Genomic DNA, 25317 nt, shown 5'->3' with positions numbered 1-25317 from the left:
TTACCAAGTGTTTACCAAACATAACTTCTGTTTCTGCACACTGTTGGCAGAAAACACAAGATTTTAAACTTTGTTATTTGATGATTCTTGCTGAAATATTTTCATATAAAGGAAAATTGTCTCTGTAGAAAATAACCATGACCTCTCACGGTTTGCAGCTCTGTGTTAATAATATGCTGTTTGTTAATTATACTTAAATTGGATTGTAAATTGAGGCACTCCATCACTGTCTAAAAAGCTGACAAACTATCTCACTACGTAACCGTGGCAGTTTCAAACATAAACACAGTGCAACCCAATTTGTATATTTATGTACAATTATGTATATTTTCTCCTCTTTTCTAACACTACCACACTGCTTGAAGTGATATAAAAAATACATGTGATGATTTATATTCAGGAAACAAGTAATTTTATGTATCTGGAATTTTTCTTACATATTTGAGATTTGTTTTCAGCAGTTATTCAGCGCGTTGCAGCTGGCAGCTGTCTAGCGAGTCTTAACAGAAAACTCGCTCTCGCTCTTCTGCTCTAATTCGTGCCCGGCCCTGAGCTCACTCCTACTGCAGGGATGCCCCGCACTGGTGCAACATACATGGTTTGATCCTCTGGGCTTGATGGATGAAAGATGACATAACACGTGTGTAGTATAGTACTTGTGCATTCATGAAACATATTGCGCACAACTCAGAGGTGTGCAGGGAACTCAGAGGACGCATCACCATCTGTGCACATATTATTCTCTGGTTCATGTCACAGGCCATATGATAGCAGCATGTGGAAGAATAGATGTGCACATGCCAGCAGTTACTGGGCATGTATTTGAATATGTAACTGCATTCACACACAAGTATTTTGATGCAAATAAGCCTTCTCTAGTACCTTGAGTAAACTCACATAAAGACTGTGGCAATAACACAGGACTCTCCTTTTGTGGTGTATTTTTCCCTTGAGGGAAACTTTGCAACAACAAACACAGGTAGCAGTAAATGTGAAGGTGATGCGAAGCCTTATTTTGGCCATTTTCTCCACCTGTACCATCCTTTTAATGTTTCATTCACACTCTTTTTATTGAATAATGTATAAGAGGCAAGAATTGTGTTTTTCCCTCTATTCATACAGTAGTTTTATTCATTATTCATGTGTTGATTCATGTGTTAAAGTCATTTCATGCACATGAGCCGTGCTGAACTGCGGCAAATCAAAAGGGAACTCCGCCTGCACAGTGCAGCAGCACAGACCTGCCCGTTCCCTTTCACTGCACACACTTTTTATTCACTTCAAACTCTGAATATGTTTGGTCACTTCAACGCCTTGAGGTATCTCTTCAGATATCACTGTACATGCACTCAACTCTGTTTCATTAAGCGATGGTCACTGGCTCCCTCGGTAATTATGGATATTCCAGCCAAGTGAGAATCTGTCAGACCATATTGCAGAGAACGTATCACACATGTTGCGCTTATGGATTTCTTTCATCTAAGGAAAGGCCATTACAGCTACTCAACTGTTTAAAAAGCCTCTTGTAGAAGATATGAACTAAAGACAACCCTTAATAACTGCCTTCAAAAGTGAAGAAAAAGGGGATAAAAGACATAGCCAATGCTCCCCCTGTTTCTCTTATAGCATGTCATTTTTCACAGCAACTGAAGCAAAGAAAGCTGGTGCATGAGAGCAACAGTGCAGGTGTTATTGTATACACATGAAATTAAGGATGTGCGTTTCCAATGTTACAGACTTTTGAACTGAACTGTATGAAACACATTGCATTATAAGTTTCATGCTGCGCCCATTGTCTCATTGACACGACTAAACGTGATCTTAAATTGGAATACAGTTGTCCAATTAATCAATAATACACTCAATAAGTCAGTGATTTCACTTCAGCCTCTGTAGAATAAAGGCTACAGTTAATTCTGGGTTTGAGTCGCATAAAGAATTAGTCAAAGTAATTTAGTTTGAAACAATTTTTGGAAAAAAGACAATTACCTTAGCTCAGGATAAAGACTGGGTGAGGAGGACACAGCTAGCCTGGCCCTGTCCAAACGTCCACCAGCTGGCATGTTTAATGCTGACTAATTGATGCATTAACTCTTATTTGTTCATTCATAAAATAAAAACCAAAGTGTAAAAAAACAACAACAAATTCTAGTGTGCAGGACAATTTCTTGGTGGGAGTCTTGTTAGTTGTCAGGTGGACAGCAAATATACTCCATGAACCCTTTAAACCCCCAAGGACTGTATCTCTCTGACATCACTTATAGGTTTCTGCAGGGCCAGTGTGGTGGCCATGGATCCAATAATAGAAAATCTGGATACAGGGTCGGAGGCGGCGCCGCATTCATTACTATGAAAGCTGCTCAGTGGTGCATGAAGGTAACAAAGTGGCCAAATGACGCCTGTTTGCTAGCAGCTAGCTGGACAGCCAGCAGCCCACCCAGAGTGGCCATGTCTGTAATTATGCATAACCTTAAAACTTGATATAAGTGAGTTACATAAAAATGGTCACGACCGTTTTTTGTACCTGGTTACAAACATACATGTTTCTGCTGTAAAGTTTGGCAATTATTATTATTTTTTTTGCTTTTGGAGCCCACCAGTGGCCATACAAGGAACTTCAGTTTTTGTGTCTTTGAGGTTAGCCTCATTTTTCAGTTGTGGAAGTCACCACCTGGCAGAACCACAAGTTGAGATTTCAATCAGGAGAGACTCGTAATATTTTGAGTGAACATGAAGATTTATTGCCATGTGTACAAAGAGAATGAGAAAGTCTTTGGCGGTTAGACTCCATCTTGATGAAGTAATATCTGGGGAGGCGATGAGGCCGTGTGTAGAATAGACTCCGATGGAGTCCAGACACCGGTGGTGGTGATGGAGGAAGAAGGATCCTGGAGCCACTGGATGAAGAGCTGGAGGAGGATGGGGTGGAGGAGGGTCGCATGAATGCCTGAAATGACAGCTGACAGCAGAGAGGAGAGCGGTTTCAAGTTTGAAAGAAGAGACATGATTGGCTGATAGTGTTCGAGGCAGAATCTGGTTGGTTAAATGGAGAGAAAGTACATGAAGAAACGCCCATGTCAGGTGAATGGAGGGAGCAGAGAGGGAGGTGAAAGAAAAGATAGTTTTCCTGACTCGACTTACGCTGAGCTTCATTTTAAGAGTTCAGTTCTTTTATGGGATAAAATAAGCAAGAACTCGGTGAGTTAAAAGTATTTTTGGACTTTAAACAGCCAAGCTAAGCTTGTTGTTTCCTTCTGTTTCCTGTCTTCAAGCTAGTTAGCTAACCAATGTCAACGTTACCTTCTAGTGTTAGGGTTAGCTAAATAAAGCTGTAACATTAGCTTAACTGACAAAACAATGAGAGTGGCATCATTCTTCTCACCTGATGGTTAGTGAGTGTTAAATGTTCATCCTTTTCTTTAACAAAGCTTATTTTTTAATGCTGATACAATAACCTGCTGGTCCTTCATAGGCTAAAATATGCAAAGTCTGGGAAGCAGTCTGCTGTGACTCAGCAGAAATGTTATGGACAGATAAGACTAACAACCGTTTAGATGCAGTTTTTTCTACCTACTACATTAACCACAGGCAACTTCTCTGACAGTCCTGCCCATAAGTCTCACTTTAGTCAGTGGTTTACAAAAAACTAAATCAGGACAAACTGCAACTTTCTTGACATGCAAAATTATTTTCTAAATTACTGCTCTCAGGTTATCTTTTTTGTGTAATTCGTGGCACGATTCGGATGGAATAAAAATGTATTATTTTCTCAGCATTGCTTCCGGTACAATCCTGCTTTTGAACTTGCTTTTGGAGCGGCCATTAAAGGAAATGATTTGGCACTTTGGTGTTAGCTTCATTTTTCAGCCCTGGTGGTTGCCACTAGAACCACAAGTTGTAATTTTTCCAGTTTGGTTATTTAGGCATAAAACAAACAGGCCACATATGTGTTAATTGGGGAGTTTTAAATGTATTTTTGAACTTTTTGAAAGGAGCCAAGCTAAGCAAGCTGTTACCTTAATTTCCTGTCTTCAAGCTAGTATGCTAACGAACGCCAAATGTTACCTTTTACTGTTAGCTTTAGCTAAATGAAATGTGATGTTAGCTAAACTGACACAACTCATTCTTCTCTCTAACTCTGTACTCAGGTGGAAAAAATGTTGCCATGCAAATTTGGGAGTCAGGCTGCTGTGACTCAGCAGAAATGTTTTGTGCAGATGAGACTTATTTCCCTGTTTAATAACCGGTTTGATGAAGGTTTTTCTACCTACAGTACTACATTAACCACAGGCAGCATCTCTGGCTATCCCGCCCATAAGTGCCACTTGTGTCATTCAGTGGTTTTAAATAAAACTACTTTTTGAACTTTGAAAGAAGCCAAGCTAAGCTAGTTGCTTCCTTGTGTTTCTTGTCTTTAACCCGGTTAACTAACTAACTAACCGCAAACGTTACCTTTGACTGTTAAATTAAGCTGGGGTGTTAACTTAACGGACAAAACTCATTCTTCTCGTCTAATTTGGTAAACAGGTGAAAAAAAGTTGAACTGTTTCTTTAACAAGGCTTATTATAGGAATGCTTCATAACAACACCTGGCATATACTCGAAAGGCTGAAATATGCAAAGTTGGTGAATCAGTCTGACTCAGCAGAAACGTTAGGGACAGATTGAGACTTACCTCCCTAGTTAACAACCGGTTTGCCGTAATATTTCTCTCCCTACTACATTAACCGCAGACAACATCTCTGGCTATCCCGCCCATAAGCGTCACCGATTCAAACTGCAGCCGAGGCAGAGGCAGAGCCAGCAGCGAGCCGGGCTGATCACACACTCACTCTCAGGAGCAGCGGCAGAGAGAGCAGCACGCAGCGAGTGAGAGGTTGGGGATCCTTCACTGCTTTTACACTTGCATGAACCGCAACCGTAGACCCCCCCGGGATCTAAAGATGTGGACAGAAGTCGGGAAGCTTGTCTTATTACATTTGCTACTCATGGAGCTCCACTGCGCTAAAGGTAAGAAGGCACTTGTCTCGCAGCGAGGAGGTGAATGTAGCATCGCATCACGGACGGCAGCGCTGTGGGGATGTGTGTGTAAACGGCTCGTCTGTCACCGGAGCCCGCGTCTCCGCCAGCTAATATCATACACTTGCATGCAGTGGCTCACACCTGGATCCTTCGTCCGCGTCAGTGAATGCGATCACCGGTGACATGAGGTGGCGATACGCGGAAGAAAAGATCAGTACAATCTAAACACGTGTTTAAATGCAGTAGGCTGGTGGTGTAAGGCTGTGTGTCTGCTGATGTGAACTCAAAGTGTAGGCTGCATCGGTCTGTGTTTTTGTGGCTGCAGCCAAAACACCCGCTTAAATAGATATGCCTGAACAGATCTTTGTGTTCAGGTGGCAGCAGGTCAGTTATAGTCGCATCGAAGCCTATAGATACATATACAAACATGCAAGACTGACATAATAACAGTGAAAAGTGTGAATAATGTTGTGGGAATGTTGGGTTTAAGAAAAACAGATCAGCTAACCACAGATAATAGTATTGGAGGGTTTAGAGCTATTAAATCTATTTACAACCTTCAGTACTTAATTTCCTGCTTTCTTAAAACAAAGGCTTACATGTGATCTATCTGGAAACTGTGGCAGTAAATCAGTTAACCATCCAAAATTGAAGAAACAGCCACGTGAAAAGGTTGTAGTCAAGCTCTCTTTTGCCATAGGCGGGTCTTGATAATGTTCTTACATGCCTCATCCCTGTAAATGCCTGTAATTACCCCAGCATGTGTCCATGGTTTTAAGTGGATTTATTTTAAAGTGACTTTAATACACTTTATGGCATTAAACTCAGCTCATATCTACATGTATTCACTGCTAAATGAAACAAAGAGGAGATGACCACTTGGTTTTTTTTCTGGCAACACAGGAACTCATACGGAGTCGGAGTGTGAAGCCGGGCAGTTTCAGTGCAAGAACGGACGATGCATCCCGACCCTGTGGAGATGTGATGATGATGATGATTGCTCAGACAGCAGCGACGAGGAGAACTGTCGTAAGTAGTCCAGTTACACCGGCGGATAAACGTAATGATGCCTTTGCTTGCTGCCCAGTGGACCTTGAGTATACCTGCTATCATGTGGAGTCTTAATCCAGGACAAGGACTCCCAAACATTTTCATGAGAAGGATTCACAAGCTGACACACATTCAGTCCCAGACCATTATTGGCTGTTTGATATGAGCTAGTACATAACCGGATGGCTGTGTGTGCTTGTATATGTTATAACTTTTGAATGAATTAAGTTATACTCAGAATAAGCTCCTTATCATTTTGCTTTGGGCCCCTCTGGAATCTCTGTTTCAGTTGTTAGTGTGCAGGCGTCAGTGCAGGATCTGCTGATCCTGGATCATTGCTCAGGTCACATGGCCACAGGAATTTTACTAATTTCACTTCCTGAAGCAAACCTCTGACACAAAGAGCCCTGGCCCTACTGGGCCAGAGCAATGCTTTTCATAATATTATCATTATTTCTCTTATCTTGCTGTGTCTGGGTTGAGATAACGTCACTCCTGTTATGAGCGAGACCGTTCCCTCTGCTACACTGTCTCATGATGCTTTGGGTACATAATGGCTTCACTGATATGTGCCATATCTGAAATAGTGAGATTAAATTGCGGTCTCAGTGTCATGACATCTCACTGCTGACTAATAAAGCCTGCTCTAATGCAAATACTGTGGATCTTAGATATGCTGATCACAATTTGGCTGCTGCTTTGCGCCTCTGCTTCTGTTGGCAGGAGTTCGAGCTCCAAATACAGAAATACATATATAATTTTGGGTGATCAAATATTGTTTATAATGTCGTTCAGGAATGAGTGAAAATTACCCGTAGTGTGCGATTCTGGTTTAACTGACTCTTTTCCGATTTCAAATTGCATGGACAATCAGCCGAGTAATCACTGCATATAAATTTGTCATGGTAACTAATTGCTTGAATGGTTACATTAGCGGCCAATTGATTCACGGCTTATCTTTGGGACCGGCACACTATACCCATGATTCTCTAAACTCACATGCTCACCACGACGGTGGCCGCTGAATATCTTGAGTTCGCTGGATGAATGCTGTGACATTTACAGACACGTGTCACTGACCGCAGAGACTGATTGGGGTATTGTTCATTAAGTGGGCAATACCTGCTGGAAGTAGAGTTATATTTTAATGATCTAACAGGTGTGGTTTACCTTGTTGTTCGGTGTAAGCGCTGCTCACAGAGAATGTGAAAATGCCACTTAAGCCAGAAGGTGAGTGTTCTTTGAACGGAGCCACTTTGTTTGGAGCAGAAATGTGCTCTGACTCCGTCTTCTCTCTTCACTCTTTTTGCTACATATCCTGTAAGCTTCAGATGCAGTTGTGCTTCCCTCTTGGGCTGCTCTGTCACTCTCTCGATCTCTTCCCCTGCTCAGTCTCTACCTTTATCTACTTTTTCCCTCTTGCTGTGCCTTACACTCTCTTTTGCTACATCCATACCTTGCTCCCTCGCTCCCCTCCAACCCACTTCGACTCTGTACTCTTTGAGTGCTTCAGCCCTCAGCCTGTGTTGGAAGTTGGGTGCTTCTTTCTAAAGAGCTGTCTCACTTCCTCAGCAATGTAGCACCCACTGAGGGTTTTTTTTTCTCCTCCCCATTTTTAAAATCTCCTGTGGGCACCTTGGCAGTGCGAATGCCAAAGAGCCTATGCCCACTCGTCTTACGCCCACAAAGAGCATCAGCTGACAGGTTGGTTGGAGATAAATCCAACAGCGTGACTCTGGTTGCCGGAGTGATGCTCAGTGGCTGGCAGCACGCCAGCCCTTCGAACAGATGCCAGCACTGCCACTGTGCCCCCTCCCCAAAAACCCAATATCACCAGCAGAGCTCAGTGGAGGGGTGGAGGAGGTTGAGGAGGAGGAGGAGGAAGAGGAGGAGGAGGAGGAGGAGGAGTAGGAAAAAGATGGGACAGATTGAATTGAGAGGAACAGGACAGTGAAAAGAACAGCTCCGAAGGAACATAGGAGCACAGTATTATGGAGAATGGGCAGCGAGGGCAAACAGGAGAGGAAACATCGCATAATTGTGATGAAAATGAGGAGGAGGTTAGCCGAGCAATGTCAAGCAGGTTCGGTTGTGGTGGCAAAGCTAAATAGGATTGAAACAGATGTCGTTCAAAGTAGGCGGCACATCAAATGAATGACATTGATATCATTCACTAAGCACCCGTCCAACACCTGATTGTATGACTGATTGTAACACATCAAATGGCTTTCATTGTTTTTTCTTCCTCTGACTTTCAAAATGAATGTATGATGTCTATTATGGCAAAGCGGTCAAATGTTACATATTAGAGCGAGACCTAAAATCTATATCATGATGAATTGTTGGATATAGTTTGATACTGAAGTTTCTCGAAAGCATTTCCAATAGATAATTGAACCTTGAACCTTGAGATTAACACATTATATTTTGTTTCTAGTGCTCGCTAACTTCTGATGTTTGTCCTAACTAAAAACAGTCTGACCAGTTAAATATTGTGGACATCTGCTATAGACTGTGAGCTTGTTAACTGGTTAAACTTGAGGATAGATGTAGGACTTCTCATTGACAATCAATCTGTCAATTAGTTTATTGATTAATCGTTTAGTTGTTTGGCTTATAAAATGTCGAAAGATTATGAAAAATGTTGATAAAGGTTTCACAAAGCCCACAATGACGTCTTCAGTTGTCAAAAATATTAAGTTTAATGTCACTTAAGAGAAACAAAGCCAGAATGAAAGCTGGAATTAGAGAATTTTGACTCACAGATTAATCAGTTATCAAAATAATTGTTGAATAACTTCAAGGTTGACAACTAAGCGCTTAATTGTTGCATCTCTGGTTGTTGTAGCTATTCTCACATTAATTGTGTGGGATTCAGACAGTGTATATATGGAAAGTTAAGATATTTGTACGTTTAGGTTGCTCAGAGATCCATAATGTTGGTAATTCGATAATTGGTTTCCGAAAACATTCCATGCAGGTGGATTTGAGCCTCAGTTTTGTGTCCAGGACACCAGCTTTGAATACTTGTTGACAGAACTTTAACTGTGTTCGAACATGCTGTAATACCATAACCCAAATGCAAAAGCGCTCTATACTACACCAACTCTGAGTACCTGTGGTCTGTTAAGGCAACAGTGTGCATGTAAACACATCCAGGTCAGGTACAACTGTTTGCATGTATGTGTATGCATGAGTATAAGCTATAGTATCTGTGCGTGTGCTTATTATCTCCCCGCCTCTTTCCCCTATTTCTTCCATCCTTCGTCTCACAACTGTATTAGAATAATTTAGGTAGATTTGGTTGTCTTTTGTTCCTCGTCTCTCCTCTCTTTCGTTCTCCGTTTCTCTTTCTCTTCTTCCTCCTCCTGCTCCTCTCCTCTCCTCCCCTCTCCTCTGCTTTATTCTCAACATGCCTCTTGGTAGATTTCGCTCTTGTTGCCCTGGGAGACGGTAAAGTGGTGGTGGTGATGGAGGTGGTGCTGGGGTTTTTGTGCATGCGTGTGCTTTCTTTGTAGTGAACACAACACTCCTGCACATGTGTATGCATAGACATGGCAACTATCCATCTCTGGACGGCTCTGTATGACCTATATTTGGGCTGTGGCATGTACGGAAAAAAAGCCTTATCATTTTTACAGCGGATTTAAGTGGATTTAAACATGCGTAATCCAAAATGCCACCGTAAAACCATCTCATATCTGAACCACATGTTAGCTTTCAATTGTTCCCACTCTCTCACTTCGCTGTGCAGAGTCGTCTCCTCCAAATGGCCTTGATCTCACTGCACTGTAAAAAATACTGTTTGTGAGAATTACTCAATGAATCAATCAATAGAAACTGAATTGGCATCCATTTTGATGGTTATTTAAGACATTTATCTATATTATATATATTACATAATATATTTGGTGGTTACAGCTGCTCAAATGTGAGTTTAAATGCCTGCCTTTGTTCCATATGATTGTTTTTTCAATATCTTTGTATATTAAGTAATATGAAGCTGTCACCTCAGAGTTATCTTTTGACACTTTAAACAATAAAGGAGTAATCAATAGAAAAAAAGCTTAAGTTACAGCTCTCGTAATGATACCAACAGTACTAAAAAACATAGATAGAAAGAAAGAGAATCCGTAAGGGTGGGAAGAAAGTTGTTGCTGAGCTGAGTGTGTACAATTGTGTATGTGTGTGTGTGGGTTTGTGTGTCACAGCAGGACAATGGGTCTGAGCAGGTCTGAGAAGGGGAGCGTCTCCTCTGCAGTCTGAAACCAGCTTCCCATAGAGGAGACATCACAACATATTTCACGCCACTGCTCTGTGTGTGTATGTGTGTGCGTGCGCATATGAGGCCTGGCTCTCTCTCTCTCACACACACACACACACACACACACACACACAAACCTGACACTGTAATAAGAGACTGCAGAGAAGCGCTTCAGGCATAAAAGGCATTATACTGAACGGCTCACAAAAACACATTTTTGGTCACCTGCTGATACATACACATACACAGTGTCACGCACACACACACACACACACACACACACTGCTCGGTGCAGCACAGCTGGGGTCAGACTTTTAATGGGAGTACGAGGTCAGAGGGACCAGTAGCTTAATCAATTACACACAAACACACACACACACACACACAGAAACACACAATGTGTGTGTAGCAGCAGGACTGTGTGGCAAGACTCACATAAAATAAGAGAGACGCACTGTTTCTGAAAGGACAAAACATACACAAATACACACACACACACACACACATACACACACACACACACACACACAGTTGAATTTGGGGGTGTAACTCCATCAAACACACATTCACACAAGCACCCACACACTTCATCCATTGACAACCTCACACTCAAGCGAATGGCGACACCCCAATCCATCACTTGCTTTTCTGCGTTGGACTAAGGTCGTAGTGTTGTGTGCTAGTTTGTGTGTCCACATACATGTGAGGATTGTACGCAGCTGCAATGCTCTGGTCTCCAGAGAAGGAAACAAACTGCTGTGCTCTGTGACTACTGAGGCACCATGTGTGTGTGTGTCTGTTTATGTGTCTGTTTGTGCAAGTATTTCTGTGTGGTTTCTGGTCAGCTTTGTGTGCATGGAGAAACCACTCACAAAGCATTTCACAAACAGATGTCAACACGCAAGACACATCATTGAAAGAAAAAAGCATTTTTGGGGAAATTGGCTAGTTGGTAAAGTTGCCAGCTAAAGAACAACTCTGTTTTTATACAAATCTGGTTCCCTATTCAATAAGGAGTTGTAATCTTATTCAGTGCCACATGTTAACACTTAACTTCTGACTAATATCAAAGGAAATGATAACTTCTGACACCCTTGAAGCTAGATTCAGTGGTTGTATGAGGCTGCATCTGGCAGTTCTGACAGTTCTGTGTAGGAGTCACTACAATAAATACACAAAACATTTTTTAATGATGGACTGATTTCTTTAACAAATTAAACATTTTGGGTAAAGACAGGTCTGTGAAATTGTCCCAAAATCGGTATCAAAGATTTATCGGCTTAATTTATACAGAGGCTTAACTGTTGTTGTTTGATCTTCAGTGACATTAAAACATCAATCTTCTCACCAATAAATTAAAACAACTTTTAATTAATAAAACATTGGACTACTTAGCTAAGATGATGCTGGTCTCCTCTGTTTCTCTGCTGCTCTGTTGACACATTAAAGGCTAAGACTGCCAGCAGGCCCATCTTCCCTCAAACATGATGTATTCCTTGAAGATTGAATATTAAACATAATCAAGCAGACACCCGCAGCGCTCCTAGTCTGACAGATGACAAGCCCAAAACGTGCCGGGGCACCACCTTTGTCAGACACTGTATCATGCTCTACAAGCTAACAATACCTGGTGTGCTGAATAGGTGTTGGGTGCAGTGGTGCAAAACAGCAGCAGGGTAATTTTAGCTGAGGTCAGTGCTGGCCTGAGGCATTTGCTCCCACTCTCTTTCTCCCACCAATCTATGGTCATGTGTGTCTGTCTCTCTGTCATTTTTGCAAACTCTCCACCTCTTTATATCTCTCTTTCTGCACCCGTTACCCCTCTCAGTATTTCTCTGGTCTTTCTGGAGTAATGGCTTTGTATTGACACGAAGGGCAGGAGTATGAAATGCAGCAAACTTTCAAGGAGGAAGCAGAAATGGTGGGTGTATGAGTGTAAGAGAGAAAGTGAGACTGCACTGTCCATCTACATACTTCTAATCCAATTAGTGAGTGTCTCAGTGGGTGAGAATCTGCACCGTGAGGAGTGTGCCTGTGCGTGTGTGTGTGTGAGTGAGAAAGCAAAGATAAGAAGTATGAGTTTGCCTCTGCCTGGAGACTCATTTCTCTTTCTCTTTTTGTATGTTGATACACAAATAAAAGAAAAGCTCCATTGTCCACACATTCTCTCTGTTTGTCTTCCCTCACTGCTTCTTCCAAAATATTGGCATATTTATCAGCAGAATAAGGTTTTTTCTATTCAGCTGCCGGGTTATTATTTGGGGAGGATTAGCAAGTATCAAATCAGAAAGGCATAATAAAACTGGAAGAGCTTGATAATATTTTGGATTGGTTTGAGAAGGTTACCTCAAGGGATGGTCCAAACTCGATGCACAAGTATCTTGGAAATATTGTATGACTCCAGATTCTATTGAACCAGTTGGTACGCTGGAATAATGCCAAGCATATTGTTTCCTGTTAAAGTTTTGCTGATAGCAGAATTTACAGCTCACACCAGGTCATCAAATATATTAATCCTCAATTTGTTTTATTCATTTGTAAGTTTTATGGCCACAGCTTAACCGTTTTGGTTCATGTTTAATGCTTTCATCCGCATCATTACCAGACAGAGACACACAGGCAAACGTTATAATAAACCCACTGTGCGCTAACTTTCCAGCACAACAAGGCAAGCAGACAGTTAGCAACTAGCTTGTGAACATTTTGGAGCGTTTAGTGGCTCAAGAGACCAAACACAGATCTAGAAGAAGAGTGAATATTGGGTTTACATTCATCCGGTGGCTGATGAAACTCCACGTGAATGCCAGTGTTGCTCCACTTCTGCTAGACGTGTAGAACTCAACATTTGTTATATAAGTTTTATAAGGTGATAATATGTCACTGTTGTGTTTACAGCTGTTGTGCTACCCTGAAGCCGAAAAAACCCAAAACTGAATGCAGGTGACATTCAGATGGCCTGCTCTTTTGCCTCTGTGCCCACGTTACTTTTAACCAACCAATACTGAAAGAAACGAATGCGAAAAAGCAAATGTAAAAGATTTCATGAAGTGATTGCAGACTAAATCAGTTCTTTGTCATTCAGTGGCCTTGCTTTAAAGCTTAAAGGAATGTTGAATGAATAACTTTTGAACTATTGGAAAGTGAATATCACACACACACTCAGGCCCACGTTCTCACACAAACAACAGCAAGAGTGCAGCAGAAAGACGGTCCGGGCCTGCAGCAAAGTCCAAGTGTCACAGACAGTCAAGGTGTTTTTTCAAAAAGCCGTGTTCATGGGCTCTGCTTTTGTTCCCTGAGGAACATTGTGGCCCGGAACACAATATAACTGCCTCTGGCCTGATGAAAGGTGTGGAAAAGTAACGGATGGTTATTTAAGGTGAAACATACTGTGAACAGAGAGTGAAGGCATGAGTTAGTTAGAAGAAGTTTGAGAGAGGTGTCAAGAGACTGGAAGAAACTTTGAGGGGGGATGCTGCAAGCCTAAAAAGTGATACTCCTATCTGTATTTCAGTAGTTTGTTAATTTCTCTCCTGCTCTCTTTATCTCTCCTACTTTCTGTGCAAAACATCCCAACTCCCTTCTCTCTTTTCTGTCAGAATTAGCTGGTCCGTTTTCGACAGATTACTGTGCGTTGTTTGTCTGCTCTGCCGCAAAGTCACTTATTGTTCAAAGTCAAACTCCGATAACGCTACAATCCTATTTCCCCACCGTGTGTGTGTGTGTGTTGAGCTATGTCTTGTTCTCGTGTGTCTCTTTGTGCCTGTGTTGTTGTGTTGTGCTGTTGTTACCCCCCCCCCCCCAACCCAGCCGTGTCTGACAGGGTATCATGGCATTAATCCCCAGCTCAGATTAAGCGAATATCTTCATGTGCCTCCACTTTATTATTTACATTTGCTGTAATCCTGTTTTTCACCTTGCGCTCTGTCGCCTGGTATACGCAGTCAGGGAGCGGCGTATGAAACGAAAACTATGAATGCTGATGAATAAAACATGGCTGCTAATACCAGTCTGCTGGGCTGACACTGAGATAGAGCCCTTGAGTGCTGCATGTCAGAAAGTTTTCATGAAAAGTTTTACGTTGAAGTTACAAAGTGGAGGAAAGAGAGTTTAGTCTGACTCCCCTCTCTGATAATATCGCCTTAATGCCTCTTTACCTGGTTGCTCTCTCTCCGTCTTTTTCTGTCCTATTTAACTTCTTCCTTTTATACTTCTCTTCATTTTTCTTTGCTCTGTTGCTCTTCTTCTTTTCTCTTCTGTTCAGGTTTTCCTGCCCTCAGTCTTAGTCTACGAGCGGAGGTCTAACTGTTGGTTTGTTCAGTCTGATTCATTACATCGTACTCTACTCCAGGGTCTTTTGTTAATAAGAAAACAGGTTATTTTCCACCAGCAGAAGGCAGGAAATCAGTTTGGTTAAAGTGGGAGTTAGGGCTATGGTGAATTTGGTGCGTGTACCTGTGTGTTTGTGTATGTTATGTTTGTGTACGTGTCAATGCCTGATTGGAGAAAACAGATGTAATGAGGCTTGGAAGGAATCAAAAAAGAGAAAAGGTCTCAGAGAATGTCTATAACCTTAGATCTCACACTTGTATAACTTGCATCATTAGGCAGCAGAAAATATTGACTGATGCTAAAATTACATCCTAATATTACAGATGGAGCTGTCTGAGGTGATACATATCCGATGTGTCAAAGCTGAAATGCAGGGCTTTTATTATTAGATGTAATAATTGCAGCCAGTTAAATGATGTATAGAGCCATCATAATAATAATAATAATAGAGTTCTTGTTCCCAGTCTTGTTGTGTTAGGATTATGATTTATAATCATCCCTGTGATAGTTTATGCATGCATCATTAAAACTATTTTGTCAATCACTCCTATTCAGTTCGGTTTCCAGTCCACATCTTTGTCTGGACATTTTGTAAAATAAGTTTCTCTCTCCGTGCAGTGTAGGCATACCAGGTGTTGCATAAACCTTTAGTAGAATACAATCTGTTTGCAATTTTGCATTACAAGATTATAGCAAGCTACAGTAGCTTGTGTGACTAATGTTAGCTACACCTGAAGTTTGTACCTGTCAAACAAATACTTCACCAAATCAAGTTTTTAAATGCTGAACCTGTGCTGAAGGTGGAGCTGTCCTGGCTCTAGAATATGCTCTAGTCGAGGTCTTGGGAAACAATCAATAGCTCACTAATCCTTTCCATAATCAGCTCATTGTTTAGAGTATTTCTGATACAAAATATTGAATATTTGGTGGAACCGGCTTATCAAATGTGAGAGTTTGCTGATTTTCTCTGTTTTTATCATCTTATTTAGACAATCTGTGGGTGTGGGACTGTTGGTTGACAAACAAAGCAAAGCAAGTAATGTAAAGATGCCAGTCTGGGCACTGGGAGCTTGTGATGGCCATTTTTCACAGTTTGTTTCACACTTACAGACCAAGCAGTTAGGGTGCTTGAAAAACAAGTTCCATATTTAGCCTGTTTATAATGATCAAAGTTGTTATTCAGTAATACAATACTAATTACAGCTATAACAGAAACTGCTTGTCTTGGAAAGCAATAAATAAGTCCACTTAATTATCAGCAGTTTCAATAATCAGCTTATTGTTTAGAGTTATTTCTGATACAAAATATTGAATATTTGGTGGAACCGGCTTATCAAATGTGAGAGTTTGCTGATTTTCTTAGTTTTTATCATTTTAAATAGACAATCTGTGGATGTGGGACTGTTGGTTGACAAACAAAGCAAAGCAAGTAATGTAAAGATGTCAGTCTGGGCACTGGGAGCTTGTGATGGCTATTTTTCAGTTTGTTTCACACTTCACACAGACCAAGCAGTTAGGGTGCTTGATAAACAATTTCCATATTTAGCCTGTATATAACGATCAAATTTGTTAATCAGTAATACAATACTAATTACAGCTGTAACAGCAATTGCCTAGAAAAAGATCTGACAGCTCAGGTCCCACTATAAGTCACTAATTATCAGTAACCAAAAGTTGACTCAATCAGGAATGTAATCAGCAAAAAAAGGGACTTTATGATTATGATCTTGAAAAAGACATTGACATATTGTCATGTTTTTCTCCATTTTTCCTTTGAAGCCTGTACTTTTCTCACTTTTGACCTTATTTTGCACTCTCTCTCCCACTTTCTCCATCTCTTTGTCCCCCTCCCTCCATGTGACTTTTGAATGAAGCCGTTTACGTAGATTACACACACACAACATATCTCCTTCATACACACGCTTTGCTGGCTCCTAAGCCTAGGAACAGTTCTTTTACCTTCAGGGGATTTTGCTTGTCATTCGTTGCAGGATGGTGGAGTGAGGCGGTGGAGGGGGGAGTCGCTCTTTGATGATATAGCTAGTGCTCAGTAATACCAGTTATCAGAAAAGAGGCTGGTGTGACAGAAAATCCACACACACACACTCATACATGCACACACGCATATAGAGCCTGTGTTTTGTGGATACACACAATGCTAATGTAACACATTTTACCTGCAGCACGCTTTATTATCACAATACAGTGACACCGTGTTAACATGAAGGGGTTGGGGGGAGGATTAGAGGGTGAGGAAATAGTGATGGAATCTATGGTAAGGACCATACTTTCTACTGCTGATTGAGGAAAGAAAAATAAAATACCTCCTGTTCTTATGATCCTGAAAGTTGTGATAAAAAGTGCTTCCTCTTTGAGTTACAATGTGGGGATTATTGGAAGTGTGTTTGAAAATAAAAATAAAAGCTGATGTGCTGTGATGCAGCATCAGGAGTCTCTCAGGATGCATCAACGTGGAAAGCGTTCAGCTGTTTGGGATGTTGGCAGCTTTCAACTAGCAGTTTAAAGATGCTATGTTGCCACAGTGAGCCAAATGTAGAGAGGGAGAGCAGAATCTGGTGGGAGAAATCATTTTTCTATCCTCAGAGCTTGTTACGTAGCAAAGGAAATATATTTTTCATCAGATCTCCTTCCCTGCCTGGTCCTCTCCCTCCATCCTCGCCTTCTTCAAGGTCTCTGTCTGTTTTGTGTCTTTCTTCTTTTCTGGCATGTGTTCAGTGTGCGTTTAACCAAAGACGACTCTCTCTCTCTGTGTTACCCTTCACCCACCACCCCCGCCCCCTATTATGTGTCATTGGGAGCAGCGCTTGAATGTTTGGAAGCAGGGTGACACCTTCTCAATGGGGCCTGAGAGGCCCCCTCTCTCTCACACATGCACACACAGAAACGCACTTAAAAAGATGCATTTACAATTGGTTTTGTGTGTGTGTGAGAATACTGAATAGTGCTGTGACCTTGCATGCAACATCTGCATTATCCTGCTGGGTTCAATACCCTTTGCAAGAATTTTCATACACATCTCCTTTCTCATTTTCACAGAGCATGTACTTGTGTTTACGTATAGTTTGCATGAGAAAATATCTGAGCTTGTTGTTGTTGATGGTTGTTTGCATTGGACAGGTCTCAGAGGTTTAGGATGATTAAGTGAAGCAGCAAGATGATCGGCTTAAACATTTTACACTGGGCTTTAGTAGGAAGGGGGCTAGTGCTGCACACACACACACACACACACACACACACACACACACACACACATAAGCACATGCAAATAACCATACTGTCATGATCAGGCCCACACATATCCAAAAACCTACTGTGTACCTTAGCTCTGTCTCTTTCAATCTGTCTCTCAGGCCTGCGCTTTCTTTATCTACCCCATAACCCTTTTTTTTACCTTTTCTTCTCAGAATAACTATCTTTGTACCAAAGTGATTTTCCTTTTGTTTGGTTTCACAGAGTTTCTCGATGTTGCGTGGCTGTAGCTCACAATTGCTGTGCTCTCGCTAGAGATATTGATTCATACATGACCTCTGTGTTTCATGGCTTTTGATGTATGAACTTTCTTTTGATGTGTTGGATCAATTTTCAAAAGGTTTTCTTAGTGAAGTTTTAGTGCTGCATAATGGATGGATGATGCCATGGTCCATCGCAGATGGCTGACAGTCATCAACTACTGAGCCCTTTACCAATGCCACGTGGTGATTTAAAAGGTTGGCAGAGTGGCGGTGAGGCAAGTGTTGTTGGGGTTTAACATGTATGTAAATATAATGTATGTTAAGATAGTTGTTTTTGATCAATGAACTAACGTTACGTCTCCATCTACCATCATTATTTTCTTAATAAACCTTCCAAGTCAGTCGAACCAAAGATGCTCGGTTACATAGAAGATGCAGCGATGTGCTTCTTTTCTGTGGGCTGCTGTAAGTTGCTTTCTCTCAATCGAGCCGATGTTATTTGCATTTTGTTAGCTTAGCTTGCTCAGTATAGCTGAAACTTTATTTCAAGCTTTTCAGGCTGAAAACAGCTCAGTTACGGACATGTGAACAGCTATTTATATTCAAATTTTCAAAATGAAATAAATTTTTCTTTGCTAGAAAAATCTGGCAGGCCAAGTCAAACCCTATTGTTGGGCCAACCTTGGCCCATGGGCCTACCTCGGGCAGCCCTGGTCTAAGTTCTGTACTACTCAGTTTTTTTTTTTGGTTAAGAGTTTGTAAAATTATGTGTTTTTATTTGAAATCTTTGCAGATCTCTTAGCTGAAATTTGGTGCCTGACGAATAAGATAATATGACTAGCTCTGTTTAGTCAGGCGTAAGAGTGAAGTGTTGACTGTCACACCATAAAAGCAACCAGAATAGTGAAATATGTCTGTTTAGCCGGAAAATACTTGAATCCCCGGCTGCCATGGCCCATCTGCAAGTTTTCATGCCTCGCTGCCCATGAATTTCCACTCTGCAATGCCTGCTGTGCTCAGGTGCAACTTCCACTAAATCCCACAACTATATTTAAAGAGCCAACATTTAATGCCCACAAGTAAACATCCAAAAGAAATCACCTAAGCTAAATCCCAAGTACCTTCCAAGGTTACAAACCAGGGAGCCAAGAGTCTGATGTGTTTATATGGCCTCTAAGGTGAAGTACTTTGATTCTTTGGTTTCAACGGACTGCTTAACTTCTGCCTTTAGCACCAAAGAGAAACAGAGACACAGATTCCCATCGACAAAAAAGTGGAAAATATAGTTTGAACTTTGAAAGATAAGCTTTGGTTTTTAGCTATTTCTCCTGAGCAGTGAAAAAGTTCCTTCCCAGCTGCAGAAACTGTTCCCTCCATTAAATATTTAACCCCTGAAAATTCTCAAGAAATGGCATAATACGTTCAATACAATAAGCAAATGACTTCAAATGCAATATGTTTTATTGCCATAGTTCTTTAACCTGAAGCTTACAAGATTAACATGTCTGAAATAGAAACACATGGAACGCTGCTTCTGGAATTATTTTTTAAACAATAATGACACATGTGCAAACCAGACCATCCACAACACACACACACATAGGCTCTCTCCACTCTGCATAGAGAAGACCCATTGACCCAGTTGTGACAGAAGGCAGTAGTTCAGTATAATTGGCCCATGGTGTCACCATGATGTTCTTTCTGTCTTTATTGGCTTTATTCCACCTCTTTTGGCTCAGATGAAGCAGATTTGGTCCAGTTTTCTGATGACTTCATAAATGACAGCTTAATTAAACCTTCATATTATATCTGGGTTAAGTTCTTTTTGATTCATACCTTTTACATAGGCCAGTTTGCCCACCACCTCTAATAACACTTGATATGAAAGGGCACATCACAGTGCTCACCTGGTGTTTGAATATTGGACACTGCTGATTAGCCAACCATTGGAGCACTGTATTTAAAGTAGGTAAAACTACATGGTGTACATCTAAGTCTTCATTTAGACTCTGAGCACAGGAACGAGTTGTCCACTCCTTTCTCTAAAAAGACTATTTTGTGGGCAAAGACACTGTCCTTTTACTTTGAGTGAAGGTATTGATCCCACTGACTTTGAAAGAAAGAGGTGAGTGAAGTTGAGTCACAATCAAAGCAGGCACCCGACTGTTTTCTAAGAGGCCCATATGCCTGCCTTACTTACTTTCTCCAAACACATCTCTTTTCCACAAAGCTCAAGGGCTTGTTTCACTTGAGAGGCTACTTGAACTGGTGTAATTTCTTAACACTGAACAGTACAGATAGAACATGAGTGTGCAACCCAGTATCACAGCAGTTTTTGAAATAGTGATGGAATTTACTTTAGGATTTGTGCACATGGACACAATCTGCCCATTTTTTCTTGACACTCAGCACAAGTTTAAAATGGAAAAATTTGTGTCCATGTAAACAAATCCTAAAGATTACATTTCACAATTTTATTCACAATATTTCCCTAACCATAACTAAAATGCTTTTGATGCCTAAAACTAATAGCAAACTGGATGCGATCCCTGGATTCTGGTGTGACATCCCTCGACTTTCGCCAGACTGAGCCTCCGCCCTGCGACTCCAGGCCCGAGACCCATCCTCAATCCAAGTTTCATGGAAATCCATCGTGATGGATTGTAATCCTGTTTTCAAACCAACCTACCAACCAACCAACAACCGACATAGTTTCTGTGTACCCGAGTCCTGTAGATTATATTTCATGATCATTTCACAAACTGCTGTGATACTTTGTTGGAGGGCAACAGAAAAGATCACATATGATTTTATCATTTGCCTTTCAACAAGAAGATGCCGCAAAAATAGTGTTCATAAATAGCATTAGCATAAGAGTTTTCTGCTACAGTAAGCCCAACAAAATTAGCCCATTTGAAATGATCTTTCCAAATCACTTGCTACCATCTAATTTCCTTCTATCAAGAGTCGTCCCTCTCCTTTGACGTAACTCTGCATGAGTTCAAATATCATTCTTCTGTAAGTGCTGAATAATTGTCATTTTATTGCCATTTGCCTTTTTGTTCTGCCAGCGATGAGCTGAGGGAGGGACAGACAGTCTCAGGTCGCCTTCTGTAATTAAGACCCCTCACAGTTTGCCTCATTAATTCTATTCACTTCTCGCTTCTTCTGAAAGTCATGAATATTCAAATAGCACAATACCTCCCTGTCAAAAGTTCCAGACCTCATTTACACACAATCCAGTTTGTTAGATGCCATAAAATGTTGATTCCACTCATAAGGATGTTTTTTTGCAATATAAAGAAACACTGAGGGTGTGTGTGTGTGTGTGTGTGTGTGTGTGTGTGTGTGTGTGTGTGTGTGTGTGTGTGTGTGTGTGTGTGTGTGTGTGTGTGTGTGTGTGTGTGTGTGTGTGTGTGTGTGTGTGTGTGTGTGTGTGTGTGTGTGTGTGCGCGCGCGCACGTGAGCACAAGTATGTTTCCCCAGGTCTTCAAAGAGACTCAAAAATGTTTTCATCTGAGCCCACTCAAGACACATTGATCCATTTATAATCAAGAGACTCTTGCACCTGTAAGAGAATCCAGAGGGAAGAAAAAGACAGTTTATTCCATGCTCCCAACTTGAAAGGTTGAGTTGAGTAGAAATGAAGTTGGATGAGGGTAAGTATAACAGAGGATGAAATGGAGCGAGCAAAGGAAAATAAGCTGCAGTTTTGCAGGTGATTGAAGGATAAAATAGATTCTGTCTTCTTTTATATATGCTTGGGGGATTGATAAAGGGATGAAAGAGTAAGTGTGGGAGGAGGACCTTCCTGAGGGATATCAACTTTAAGATAAGAAGGTGGACTTGTCCATCAAAGAGCATGTGTCTGATAGTGAATGGTGAATCTTTTTGCAAACTTTTCTAACACTGGAATCCAAATACAGCACTCCTACTTAATGTTTGAAAAAGTGAGAAAAGCCCATCCTTTCCAAGAGCCCATTGTGACCATTAAAAAAAAAAAAGCTGGCATTGTTTACTCAATTTATGTGAAGTTAATTTGTACATTTAGAAAGATTGGTTGCACCCTATAAATTGATAATAAACAGAGATGAGCAGAAATGTTGCACACTTGATGAGGTGAAAAAAAAAACCAAACGTTTTTTTTTTTTTTAATGGAATCAGTTAAACAATCACAATTGTTGTCAAATCACTTTCTCTCACATGTCTAAGTGACTAATGGACTAGTGGTTTCGGCACTATTTCTGTGTCTGTTCTAGCATAAAGAACACATGCACATGCTGTATGTTATATGTGAGGTGTATTCAACATTTGGCAGAGCTAACTCTACAATTGGCAGTATGCTAGAGCGGTAATTGGCCGAGGCTGTTGTTGGCCAGGGATAGTCGTAGCTGATCTCAGGTCATTTGGCATAATCACAACATGCTGCTATACTAACAGCCACTTTTATTTGTCATCTATCTGTTCCAAGTTATTCTGTTGCGCTCCCTGTGTAATGCTATGTTTACTTGATGTAAATAATGCAAAAATGGGTGAGATCTATAAGTTGCTAATGCAAAAAGCAATAGCAGCGAACCCCATGGTGTGTGTTCGTGTGTGTGTGTGTGCGTGCTTTGTAAGTTTGTACTGTTGACCTTAATTCATCACATTAGCACCAAGTCTCCAGAGGGTCTATGGAGATGTGTTCAAAGTTAGCAACCCCCGGCTAATTGATTTCAATGAATGGCACATTTATACTTCACTTAGTAAATTACACCAACATGCAGTTGGGGGTGTTTGGTGCGTGTGTGTGTGTGTGTGTGTGTGTGTGTGTGTCTTGTTATCTCTGCGTGTGTATGGGGGGCTGCAGTGGCAATCTGTATAGTCAGAGTTTTTTAATGAGATCAATGCTTTCCTTCCTGCATCCCCAGATGGTCACGGTAGTAGAAGGTGTGTGTGTGTTTTTGTGTGTGTGTGTTGAGTGCATGTGTTTGTGTGGGCTAAAAGGGAAGGGGCTGGAGGGACCTTGGGCAGATAAATCTTTAATCATGTGCTTGCTCTCATGTTTCATTTAATTGCCCCCCTAAATCCATAAAAAGATGACGGCATTGTGGTTTAGTAACACGGAGTGTGTGTGGCTCAGCGTGTCTGTTTATTCGTGTGTGTACCATAAGAGATGTGATTATATTTGCTTTATAGTGCATTTAGATCACTTTGTGTGTGTTGTTGTACACATGGTAGCGAGCAATACGTCTGTTTTTTACCATGCTCTATATTTTTATGTGTGTCTTTTGTGATGTACATTTGTATTGTTAATTTATTATACATATTTCGTTTAGAGCAGAAATCCCTTCAGAGATCCTCCTTCATGCTTTCACAAATTGATTTTTTTCCCCCCTCACATTATGTGTGTGTGCATTTTCCTGCATATTCCTGTTCTGTATGTATGTCAGTATTTCACAGAGAATTCCTCATTTCATGACCTGCTCTACTTTCAATTCCATTGTTTGTTAATGTTTGTGTAACATCATATTGACTTGTGCATGTACAAATATACACGACTGTTTATACATAATTTACTAATAGGCAAAATATTTTTTGTATGCACGTGTGGGGATGAGGAAAGATTCCTGGCTGCAGTTAGTTCTACAGTTGTTTATTTCCTACATCTTTAATCTGAGACAGAAGACCCTGTCTTTCTTTCCTTTTCCTTCATTTTAAATCCTTCTCTTTGTTATCCCTCTCTCCCTGGTGCATGCTTTTTAATCAACAGCAAGAACTGTGCAGAGGAGGTAAAGCTGTTCATGTGTGGAAGCGCCATGAGCGCGTTGTTTCTTTTGGGGTAAGGGGAGAGAACTAGACGCACAGATGTTTAAATTTGTTTTTATAGGTTCGACTATAAATGTGTGTCTGTGTGTGTGGGTTTCCCTTGTGTTAGCAGCGCTTACGCACAGCGACCTGAAATCAATCTAACATTTTGTGCAGTGATAGAAATAGATCCATTGATTGATCAAACTGATAAACGGGGCTGTTTGCCTCGCTCGATAACGACATAAACTGTAGGTGTGCGAGAGAGACGGCGTCTGTTTCTCTCTGTCCATCTCTCTATCTGCTGCAGATGTTGATGCTCACCACAAGGAAGTCTCTTGAATGAGCTCTGCAGAAGTGTGAGGCATTTCAAAGAGGCATGGTATGTTATTGAGAGAGCTTTATGCTTCTGTAAATTGATCTACATCTGTTTTACACTACATTAACCAAGCAGATGTTAGTTTTTCCTTAGACTGGACAATTTATCTGTAAAACATAAGCCATCACCACTGTGACTGCAGCAGGTAGTAGATGACATCATGTGGTTTCTCTGTTTCATTTCAGTTTCAATGGTTATATGACAGAATGAACAAGAAATCTAGTTGGCAGTTTCACTTCCTGGTTTGTTTGGAACACAGTCAAACCACAAAATGCTGCTTTCCAGTCAAATTAGCAGCAGAAAAAACAGAACTTTGGCAGAATTTATTAATAAGCGAAGATATGCTGTTGTTCTGCTATTTCCATTCCTTTGTTTGTCTGTCCTTATGTTCCCCACCTTAAACTGTCACTTTCTGTGTTGTGAACGTTATCCACTGCGTGACTATAAACTAGCAGGTTTAACAGCTCTGACTACTATATTAAATATCAGGTTACTTCCTGCACACAACACTCTGCACCAAAAAAGCACGAGGATATGAAGAGATGAGATAAATTATGCAGGTACAGAGCATTCTCTTTACAGACTCCGAATGTTGTCAACATTTTAATGATGAATTCAGGTGAAAAAAGCTTGAATTGAAAAAATGCTGTTAAGTTATGTGCTTCGTGTTAAGTCTATGTGTTCGCATTCCTTGTGAAACTTTTAATCTCTTTGTTGCAAGAATCCCAGCTCCTTTAGCGTTTTCTGTGTGTGACTCTGGTACGAGTGTGTGTGCGACTGCTTCCTACAGTTAGTGTCACCATGATGAAGAGACTATAGATTGGTGTGTCGGTTAATGAGTCTCTCTATGTGTGTGTGTGTGCCTGCATATGCTTCTGAGGTGTCGCAATGATGAAGAGTTTCCTATCCTCTATTCCAAGCGTGTGAATGTGTGTGCACATTACAGAGTGTGTTCCCAGAGATGCTCATTAGCTGTGAAGGACTGTAAAGCCAGTGACCCCACAGTCAGA

General features: G+C 41.0%; 1 protein-coding gene across 3 annotated transcripts in view; it reads left to right on the top strand.

Moving 5' to 3' along the window:
* The first annotated feature begins 4894 nt into the window (after positions 1-4894).
* Positions 4895-25317, top strand: part of lrp8 (low density lipoprotein receptor-related protein 8, apolipoprotein e receptor) — a 182391-nt gene continuing 161968 nt past the window's right edge. For all 3 annotated transcript variants that reach the window (XM_084354996.1, XM_084354997.1, XM_084354995.1), the window contains exons 1-2: positions 4895-5010; positions 5926-6051. In XM_084354996.1, the coding sequence (XP_084211122.1) occupies positions 4908-5010; positions 5926-6051 (229 nt within the window). In that variant the 5' untranslated portion in view covers positions 4895-4907. The remainder of the gene's footprint in view (positions 5011-5925; positions 6052-25317) is intronic.

The sequence above is a fragment of the Pagrus pagrus genome (genome assembly GCF_965226575.1).
Source record: "Pagrus pagrus genome assembly, chromosome: 6".
In the NCBI taxonomy this organism is placed as follows: Eukaryota; Metazoa; Chordata; class Actinopteri; order Spariformes; family Sparidae; genus Pagrus; species Pagrus pagrus.
This window is presented reverse-complemented; position numbering and strand designations above follow the sequence as displayed.